This window comes from Papilio xuthus, unplaced genomic scaffold (genome assembly GCF_000836235.2).
Source record: "Papilio xuthus unplaced genomic scaffold, Pxut_1.1 DF825946.1, whole genome shotgun sequence".
NCBI lineage: Eukaryota > Metazoa > Arthropoda > Insecta > Lepidoptera > Papilionidae > Papilio > Papilio xuthus.
In genome coordinates, this window is record NW_013532703.1 from 10,833,642 (window position 1) to 10,845,281 (window position 11,640).

Here is an 11,640-nt window from a genome sequence, read left to right on the forward strand (position 1 = left end):
TATGATGGCGACTTCTTTGGGCAAAATTAAAATAAATACTATCTAGCCTATGTGTTTTTCCAAATTTTATCCAGATTCAGTAGGCTTCTAAATTCCATTTATACATCTAAACTTTCGCATTTATAATATTAATAACTCAACAAAGACAGAATTAATTTATTTCATCTGTATGTTAAACAAGAAATTATGTAAAATACAAACAGTTGTAAAAGAACGTTGGCATTGGTAAATGTTAATAGTGAAGTGTGTACACGAGCTCTTAATTTCCATTTGCGGTTAAATAAAAAAATCAGTCAATAACCATTTACCAAAAACGTGATCATTTTTAAAATTATAAAAATATTGGTGTAAATCAAAAAGATACGGACACTATCACTATCATACTGTCCTCGCTAGAGGCAATAAATTTTTATAAAATATTATAAATAGCTTACATATTATGATTTCAATACTGATAAAAGTAATGCACATTTTAATTATTTTCCTTGCAAATTGAACCATAGTAGACCAAAAACTATATAATTTTTATTTTATGACAACCTGCAGCCCCGATTCCGTCTGTGCGGAATTAAAACAAAATATAAAAACTACAGTTCAGCCGTTCTAAAGATACCTTCTAAATTCCATCCATCCATTAAAACATTCACATTTACAATATTATTAAGATTCAATAAATCAAGTATCCTATAGTCACTTGAACTGAATTTTAAATAGAACATAAGTCTGTATTTTCAATGGCATATTGCAAAATAAAACCATAAAAGAAGCTTGACTCAAAATAATCTTTTGCTCTAATGGTATTTATTTAGCTGAAACGATTTTTCTTTAGAACATTTTCTCCATATTTTTAAAATATTGCCTTATATGAAAGTACCGCAAGAGGATCAGCTCGCTTTTATTTTTCAAATGCAAACGCGGAATGATTATTTACCATGTCTTTCAAGCGATTTCAATAAGAAGCTGGATGCGCAAGGCTATACGAAAATGTTGCCGCTAATCTAAGAACTCTCTTATTAATATCCTCAACATGTTTAACTTGACTTAATAAAACCCGATGAGTATTAATGAATGTATGTATCTTTTTATAATGAACATTTTAGCGAAGCCATGATCCAACATAACATAAAGTAGCGATGTCAAAAAACCTATATTGTTTCAAATAATATTTAGGCGTTGTAGTTATCATTTCCTGACATTTTCCTTATAGCCCGAACAGTGCGTATTATGCTTGAGATCTGCCTCAGTCATCTTCAACGCATATACTTTTGCAGACGATATAGCACTTTATTAAAATTTATCAATTTAATTCAGACATGCGCTTAGATCACAATCACATAGCAATTAATTGCCAATACATGCATTTGTAACAATATTTATAATTATCTGATAAACTGAACAAATATTTTAAGTACGTTTTTTAATGAATGTGAATGTTTCTTTATAATATGGAACCGTAAATTAGTGGAAAAGAACACGAAATTCTTAGGATTCGTTCACACAGGCCAGTGCGGAGAGCGGAGTCGATTTTTACCTCAAATAAACTTAAAATTTATACGATTGTAAGCAGGTTTAATTTTAGTATTCACGTATATTTTACGTATTTCGTAAAAAGAGGTGCATAGTAAAATTAATTCGAGTTTCAATCGCGTTAAAATTTTTATTTGCATCTTAAAATCTGCTCTACTACTCTCCGCCCGATCTGTCTGAATGTACCCTTATAAGACTACGTCCGTCGCAATAATCTAAACATTGAACATTCAATATTCAACATATCTCCTAAATATCATATCAATAAGGGATACGAAGGTTTAAAAATAATCTAACAGATAAATGTCACATAATTTTACAGCAAGCCCGTGTTGTTGGCGCATGTTAGATAAAGTAAATACATCTTTATTCCGTTGATTAACACAACACTTGTGATATCGATTCCATCGCATGTTGACATTTTACTATATATTATAATAATGACAACATAAACCTTAGTTATTTATATTCTAAATATAAATATCTTTTGAATTAAAGGGAAAAAGTAAGATTTGTTGCTGAAACTTCCTTCCAAAAAATTCGTTTTTTAGTTTTATATTACTCCGATGACAATGATATGCTTTAAAATATAATAATCAAACATGCAACATGATCGTGATTTTATAAAACAATTAGAAAGAATTTGATTGCTTATCAATTTCTATTTTAATATATTGCCAAATAATTAGTGAAATTATTGGTGTGACGTCAATGACACAATTCACTACACGGAGGTGGAAGTTACAGTTACAACGTCAATATGTGGTCAATGCTAACAACGGTGAGACAACAATGTTCGCCTGACAACAGACACATTCTGACGAGAGATATTCAGCTGAACGTCGAATATCAGAGCTCGTATGTCCAGTGTGTAGTATTCCGAATCTATAATTCTATGCGTCATACTCGGCTGAATTAAATCAGTCACTCTCAGTTTCTATGACTTTATCCAAAGATTATTGCAAAATTTTGAATAATAATGTTAACTTTTAACCCTATTATATCAAGCTGTGTATATTTGACTTATAGTTACCGTTCGTCCCGTGATCAATGGTTATAAAAAAACAAAAACCAATAATACATATAATGTTATCGGAGTTACTAAATAATTTCGGTCGTACCCTCATTGACTGGTGTGTTGCGGTGAGGAGCGGTCGTCTGCATTGTGCGAAATAAAACAAGTCGATGATTCAATATCACACGTGATTGAAACCGGACGCGTTATCGTTGTTGTGATTCCACCACCTATTGTATCCAAGACACTGGTTTACAATGCGTATGTATTCTTATAGGTAAGATTTTTATAATATACATTCCATTATTGGGAATTCCTATTGTACATATAGATTATTTTATAACTTTATTTAATTTATTTTGAAGCTGATTGATTTATTCGTATTAAACTTTTGTAGAATAATATTTCATTATTAATATAGGCGGAAAAATATATTGGTATAAAGTACTGTACGTACCTACTTCTTATACTATATGTTCATATTGGGGTCATACGCTGTACTACATATGTTGACTGTTTCATCATAATATTATCAATCGGCGAAGCAATTCAATATGTATCATTATAATGAACTATTAAATTCCTGCATTGTTATTAATTAATACTCATCGTCGATGTTTAATTTATAATATTGGAAAAAAAATGTCTTGAAAAGGTTAGGTTGTCTAATATGTAGATTAAGATTATTTCAATGTGAATTAACATTATACAAACACTGATAAACATAAGCCATAGATAAATTCGTGATAAGAATAGTATAACTCTAGTTACTAACGAAAATCTTCGTAATCTCAACATATCAGGCGCTTTGAAAAGATAATCAGTCATATTGAAATAATTAATATTGTTTGAAAACTGGATAATAAGAAAATATAGTATATTTAAATTCAAACTAAACTTTCCAATTAATCCAATACCACGAAAGATTGCGTTTCTGCAATACGCATATTAAGCGTACAAACTCGCCTCAAATATGGAAAATATTAACCGTTGGTTTCTGAGACCAAAATATCCGTATAAAACATATTGTCATCCCTGTAAACTTAACTGTATCTTTGACAAAACAGATATAACAATAGATTTTAAACGGGGACTTTGGTATCAGAAACCCACGGTAAGTACAGCGGAAGATATTTATGTGATAATAAGCTATTCACGATTTAAATTCTGATATCATAGTAAATTAATTAACAGCAAACATGGTAATAGATCACATTTGCGCCTGCGAAAAGAAAATCACTGATAAAAAATTCGTAGATTTAAAATCTGATAAGGCCCGCTAGGCAATAATCTGATAATGCTTGTCACTAAAGGCATAAAGAAATGTAAGAAGTTATGGGAACAAAAAATTATCTTCAGAGTTCGCGTCATGGTATTAATGGAGTAAATTATTGTTACCTTGAACATCACTATTCTTATACTAAAAAAACTCAAGCGTGGGACAACGTGACAATACCATGTTTTTAAGTAGGAGGATACTAGAGATAGAAACTTGTTCGATTTAAGAGAAATATACCATCATCATCAGCTCACTATACGTCCCAACTGAGGAGCTTGGAGTCTATACTAAATTAGGGAGTTAGGGGTGACTAGGCTAAGGATAACCAACCACGTTTATCCAGTGCAGGTTGCTAACCATAATCTCATAGAAAACCAGCCTGAATGTTTACTTTGGTATTACATCTAGGTTTTGTCATTTAAAAACAGATGAATCGATTAATTTGTAAATTTTCATTATGATTAATTCTGTTTCTTTGTTTCTATATTTATACGCGTGATCTACATATAGTCTGATAAATAATTAACTTGTTTAAAAGCAATTGTCAAAAATAATTATTGCACGTACAAATTAAATATAATATTAAATACAGTTTTGACAAGCTGCTTAAATCTTTTTTTTTACTTTAATATTTATGACTACAATCAACTAAACTTTTCATCAGATAACTTCATAATACAATCGTTTTAAAAATAAGGAAATATTTGTGTATGATATATTAAAATGCGCAATATAAACATATGATGGCCTCTTAGAAACCGCAATCAAGAATAACAACCTTATCACCGAGTACTCGCTTTCAAATTTATGTCAAGCATATCTAGAAAAACAGTTCCATCGTCACTTGTTTGTTTACGTTCTTCATCGATAAGTTTGGCGAACTCACAATATCGGAATGTAGAGTTTTTATACAATCGGACTTTAACCGTTGTATGATAAAGAATGATGCAAGTGACCCGCAAAAAATTTCAGTTATGTAGTCAATAACAATCTCTTAGGTCAATGTCTTCACTGATTATAAGTCGAATTACTACATCTATTTATTTTAATGGAAATTGGTCATCCATTGTTATAAATCGAAAGTGTTTCTCGAAGGTATTAGCAGTAGACATCATACTGTAACTGGTAGAGACTATACAGCGTGTCCGACTGTGAGAATTTGAAGATGATTTTATTCAATGATTAAATGCCTTGTACTAATTGAAAAAAAAAATCTTTTTTTATCTTTTATTGAATAGATTATAATTGCACAGATCGCGTTAAAAATATAATAATATTTAGAAATATAAGGCCTTTGAAAGAGTAATAGTTTCTTCGTAAAGTGTACCACAAAACCGTTAACATTGTGGGATAGTATAGACCATACACTCGCCTTGATTAAGAAGTCGCCAAAAAACAGACAGTTTTATTCTGTCTTAAGAAGTCATGCAATTTCAAACCGGTCCATGTGATTACTCGGCACCATTACAGCGACCGTAACCCTACTTAGTTGTCCGGACAGGTGACTGATTCGAGGAAGTTGTGTAATTTGATTGTCACCAATTTATATTGTTAGTAATTTATTACCTTTAAGACTTAGGTATTTATTTTTTAATTTGTTCACAGATAAAAAACCTCAGGAATTAAATGATATTACCTTTCCTGCTTACGCTCAATATTATGAGAAAAATCTTAGAAAATAAAAATGTCAAATAGGAATTCAATGATGGCCGTTCCCAGAGTGGAGAAAAGACTAAAACTGGTTCCACCAGATGGGGGTTGGGGCTGGATGGTTGTCGCCGGCGCAGCACTATCTAACGTATGTTTATTGTCTGTTGACGTAAATAAATAATGTATTTTCTTAGGACCTCTCCCACAGGTCTCTGATAGTCTTAAATGCTTTGTACAATCTTATAAAATACTTTCTATTTATGTTGGAATTGTAAGTTATTTGAAAAAAAAGCGCATTAAGTGATCTTTCAAAGTCAAATGAACAATAAAAGGAAATCCCTAGCTTAGATACCTCGTAGTAAATCTACTAAGAGAGATTTAATTTGTAAAACGGTTTTCAGATATTCAATCAGTCCATGTTGTCGCTATTCAGTTTGTTGTACGGAGACGCGTTAGAAGCAATGGGCCACAATACTAAAGGCGCTGCTGTTGTGCTAAGCACTATGTTATTTACTACAAATTTCGGTGGTCCCATTGCGGGGGCAATAGTAAAATTAACGTCGACTAGATTTGTAGCTGTGCTGGGAGCGTGCAGCTGTACTCTGGGTATTTTACTAAGCGGCTTTTCAACTAATATATGGCATTTAGTAATTAGTTACGGTATTTTACTAGGTAAGAGAACTCTAAATATTTAACTGCATCTTAATTGTTTTTAATAATTTTCCTGACCTTTTCCTTATCATCCGCTACATCTGAATTCCCTCCCTTCTGACACATATCCTCTCTTATACAATCCATTAATACTTTTTTCGGCCTACCTCTACATTTGTTACTTCATTCTTATTCAATTTTATTTTTTTCTAGGTTTAGGATTAGGCTTCATACAAAATTCTTCATTTGTGGCAATCAATAGTTACTTTAAATTAAGAAAAAGCAGAGCTGTGGGTTTAGCTAACGTCGGTACAGGCATAGGACAAACAGTAATGCCGCATATTGTTAGATATCTTTTAGAAAATTATGGATTCCGAGGAGCATGCATGTTATTAGGATCCTTAAGTTTACATGGGGTAATATATTTAGTAATATAGCACTTAATCTTGGATAATCAAAATGAAATTTATTTAATTTTTTTTCTGTTTATAGATCGGTGGAACATTATTAATTCAGCCAGTAGCTTGGCATATGAAAAAAGTCGAAGAGGAGGTTATTATTGATGAAAAAATAAATCTATTAGAAGAAAAACACAAAAATATTGTAATTGATAAAGACCATAAAATAAATGGTGAAGCAATATATCAAAATGGTAGTCGGATTTCAAGCAATGAAAAAGGATTGGCAATGAATGGTACGATAATACGTTTAATAATAAATTTATTCATTAAGAAAAAGCGACAATAATTACTATTTTTTTCCTTTAGCCTTTGATTATCTAAAAGAATGTAGTTTACTTTCAGGCAATAACTCAACACCAAAAACAACACAGCAACATAAAAGTATATTCCGTAAGATATATGAACTGTTTGACATGTCCTTGTTACTGAGTCCTCGATTCATTAACATCATTATAGGAACTGCTTTAACAGTGACATCGATACAAAACTTTAGCCTTATATTCCCATTCTTTTTACAGGTTCGTATTTAATTTTACTTTGATGAATACTTTAACACACACACATACACACTCAAACACTCATATACACACACGCAAACACACATAGACACTCATACATTAGTTCTATTTTACGATCACAATAATGTTAAGTACATTTCCAACTTTTAGCTACTGTGAAATAAATGATATGCAAACTTAAGGATCAAAATAGTAACATCCTATATGTATCCGACTCAGGACTTGCTTTTCGCGCGTATGTAAATTTATTTATGCGGGGTTTTATATATTTATCTTCTTTATGTTTACCACTGATCTGATTTTGACGTATGAAGAGATGTTACAGTCGGGTGTTTTGGTTTTTTAATAAAAAATCGGATTATTAAATAAAATACTCGTATATCCGCGTCAGTTTTTGTAACAAGCACCGCATAGCAACATCCAATATTATTTTTGGAATGACGCAATTTTAAATAAAATCTTGTTATCAAATTATTACAATTATATTCAACATTTTAACCGCTTTTAATTGTATAACTTAACGCCATGTGAGATCCAATTCATCCTTTAAGGACTTATAAGTATGGTTGCCAAAAAAAGGAATATTTACCCAGATTCATATTATCTGAACGATATTTTAATTTCTATTTAATTGCAGAAAGTGGCGTCATTGGACAAACAGCAAACTGCAAATTGTATGTCAGCTGTTGCCATCGCCGATATCATTGGAAGATTAACATTGCCCGTATTCCAAGACAAGTATAGAATAAAAGCTAGAATGATGATTATTATGACAAGTGTTTGGCTTATCGTTGTTAGACAAGGTAAGTTATTTAGAAATTGTTTATCCATTTTATAAGTTACTTCTGATCTTTATAGCAGGTGAAAGTTCATCGCCGCGGAATTAAGAGATTTAGTTATAAATATATAATATGCGGAATATAGTCCCAACAGCAAAAAAAAGCTTTTAAATCGGTTTATTATTTTGAAAACCTATTCATTGAATAGTCTAATGAATTTTATTTGACTTCTTTTTTATTATCATCATCATCAGCTCACTGTACGTCCCCACCGAAGGGCTCGGAGCCTACCCTAAGTTAAGGGTGACTAGGCCATAGTCAACAACGCTGGCCAAGTGCGGGTTGGTTGACTTCACACATATCTTCGAATTTCTTCTCGGATATGTGCAGTTTGCATCACGATGTTTTCCTTCACCGTAAGAACGTCGAATTAATGTACATATGTAAAATGAAAATCGAAAAACACATTGGTACATGGCGGAATTCGAACCCAGGACCTGCAGATGGCTAGTCAAGTGCTTGACCCCTGAGTCGAGTCGAGTGCTGAAACCGCTGAGCCACCGACGCTCTTTTTCTCTCTATTTTATTATAATATCGTGAAAACAGTATACATCAGTTTATTAAGAAATGTATTATAGTTATAACTGCTTTGTTATAATTTGACGTTTGCGTAATTTGTTACAAATATTAAGATTATTAGATCCGGCAAAGCAAGAATACACACGATTATAAAACGATGATAATTAGGTTACTATTATCATAATTATCATCTGTAGTTATTTTCAAAACAACAATATCTTATCTCCAAAACTATTACAGTGTGTCAAAAAAATAAATTTATAATAAGGTTTTTTTTATTAAAATATTAGTAAATTTTTGTTAATTTACTAACATTTCTTTAAGCTTAAGAAATCTAGTGTTAGGACATAGTTCACGGCAATAGTCGAATGGGGGGATTTTAACTCAGAATTATATTTAATTCAGTGGTAATGCATAAAGTTGATAACAGGGTTTCCCCTGTAGATGTATCTGCACGAAAACATATTGTTGTCTCTATTTTTTCAGAAAGAATGAGAGAGATATCGATATGTTTTTGTAAGAATGTTTGAATAGTTGATTGACAGTACATATTTTGCTTTGAATCACCCAAGTTATTTCAATTTCATTTTATTTATATGGGTACTTTCTTAAAATACTTTTCTAATTAAATTATTATTATGTCAAAAACACTCAGATATTGAGATTAATTTCTGAAGTTAAATAAAATGTAACCGTTGAGAAAAGTTTTATACCTGAGAAAGGCCGGCAACGCATCTGCAGTTCCTCTGGTGTTGCTAGGGGATATGTTGATCACCTCGGTGTTCCCGCTGCCCCTTTGCCCCCTTCTCTTATGAAAAAAACTATAGTTTTATCTTTTATTCATTTCAGTATTGGCGTACCAAACAGACTTGGGTGTTCTACTACTTTTATCATGCTTATACGGTTTCGGTAGAAGTATGGTTATTGTTGCCCGAAACATTGCTATCTCAGAAAACTGTAGGATGGATCAAGTGCCAGCTGCAGTGGGTTTGGGTATGTTAAGCATGGGTATGATAGTCCCACCTGCTGGATACTTTCTAGGATGGATTAGAGATTACACGGGTAGCTTCATCGTATGTATATCCGCACAGAATGCTTTATTAGTTATGTTCTTAATAATGTGGGTACCTGATATGATACTAATATGGTTTGAAGAAAGAAGACGGAAGAAGAAGAATGGAGATGTACTAGAAATGTCTTGAGAGAAGAATCAAAAGAAACAAAATTGCCAACAAAGTGTTTTAAATAACTGAAATTGAGGCAGTATTGTATTGGCTTAACATAGTTTAAAATTATTAGGTTAGGAATGAGTTTTTAATGATTTCCGTGGCTGTGATACATGGAACAATTATATACTTAATTACAATTAGCAAGCATTTATAATATTAAGACTGAAGCTAGTTATAAGTAATGACTTCTAGGTGAAAATTATACGTAAAAAACTTAATATGTTATCTAGTCTATAAAAATATTTTGTTTTTTAATAAATGGAAAACAAAGAGATGAATATTTTTATTATATTTTAAATTGTATATTCTTAAAATTATTAACTATGGTATTTAATGTTTCTTCCATTTAGATCAAGAAAATGACACGTTGAATTATCATCATCATACGTCCCCACCGAGGGGTTCGGAGCCTACCCTAAATTACGGGTGATTAGGTTATAGTCAACCACGTTGAATATTTTTTAAAATTTATTTTTGAACAAACGTTGTCTTTACAAACTATACAACGGTATATCCCAAATATCTCATGTTTAAAACAATAACTGGCGGCCTGGAAAAGCACGCGGCGGGCGTCGCAAGCAGACGGTCACTGACTTGCATAAGGATGAATTTGTTCCTTTCACACAAAACAAATTTCTTTATTCTATTATATTTTAAATGTAAATTATAAAAATGCATTCTTACATGAGTTATATACCTAATATATTTCTATGATGATTTGTATGATGACCAATGTATAAAGATAAATGCGTATTAATAAGTTTTTTTTTGTCTTATTGAAACAAATTACTCTTGTAGAAATCACTATATTTCAAGCAAAGTCCATATTAAAAAAAATATGTTACACTACGAATATTCATAATAGTAGAATCAGAAACATTTTGTAAAAAGTTCTAAATTACTTGTCAAATGTTTATCCGTTGGTATAAACTGTTTGCTGCACGCAATAAATTAAAGCCCATACATCTCTGAGTGGTGTAAATGCATACATTTACTGAAAACGTTCCGTAGAAGCACACTAACTCAAAGCGACTTGGTGAAAAAATGTTTGTTATATCATACAATAGCTCACTATACAATATTCCTCGACGACAAAGAGCAAAATATACAAAATTCTGGGCGCGGAGTATAATCCGTTAGTTTCCCCTGGAAAATATATACGAAAAGGACCCTTTAGATTTACGCGCACCCCGCGTTGCACAGCGGGAATGAATTTATTTAGCGTCGACGAAATTAAACACAGATATATTTGTGTTCTGCAAACAGTTGCTTAACATTACGCCGTTATTTTTTTACGCAGGACTGATTATCTGTTAACTCAGTAGCTTGAAATATGATTTGGCTTATTTAATAACTGTAATTTTGCATATCTTTGTTTTAAAAACTAATTAAATTGTAAGAACGCTTTAAATCAACATAAAACAAACTTTACTTTTAATCTTACTAATAATATAAATTCGAATGTTTGGATGGATGGATGTTTTAAAAGGTATCTCTCCGAACGCCTGTTTAGCATAAATGTAAAACAAAGCCTGAAAAAACACAGGCTACTAATTAAGTTTTTCTATAAAATTCCGTGCGAACGGTGACGCGGGCGACAACTAGTGTTTTATAAAGCCAGTTGTAGTCGAAAAATATAAAAAGTCTTATAACATCTCAAATGTGACAGGCCTTTTACTATCGAGAACTTGATTTTTACGAAATGTGAAATAAGTAAATTGATTTTGAAAAGACATTCTAGATAGTTTTTTAAAAGTAAAGTGACTTTATTGCACCTATGATTTGGTTACTATAAATATGTGACGCATATTGAAATTTTCCATAATACAGCTGTCAGATATAACAAAATATCTGCCAGTACTTGCCAATATACTAGAGGGATTTTGTGTTTATTGTTAATTTTGCTGTATCTGTTCGATAACGTATCTATATCAAAATGTTAAATGTAGGAT

The 11,640-nt window shown here is 31.5% G+C and overlaps 1 protein-coding gene across 2 annotated transcripts; it reads left to right on the top strand.

Annotated features, from left to right (window-relative positions):
* Nucleotides 1-2,646: 2,646 nt before the first annotated feature.
* On the top strand, nucleotides 2,647-9,958 carry LOC106124827 (monocarboxylate transporter 12-B). Of its 2 annotated transcripts, none has more exons than XM_013321812.1 (8): nucleotides 2,647-2,819; nucleotides 5,427-5,619; nucleotides 5,873-6,143; nucleotides 6,336-6,538; nucleotides 6,615-6,816; nucleotides 6,926-7,101; nucleotides 7,739-7,904; nucleotides 9,309-9,958. In XM_013321812.1, exons 2-8 carry the CDS (start codon nucleotides 5,506-5,508, stop codon nucleotides 9,659-9,661), a joined length of 1,485 nt encoding a protein of 494 aa, XP_013177266.1. In that variant the 5' UTR covers nucleotides 2,647-2,819; nucleotides 5,427-5,505; the 3' UTR covers nucleotides 9,662-9,958. The 2 variants fall into 2 exon arrangements, with proteins under 2 accessions (XP_013177266.1, XP_013177267.1); XM_013321813.1 differs by having other exon boundaries at nucleotides 2,647-2,803.
* Nucleotides 9,959-11,640: the final 1,682 nt, after the last annotated feature.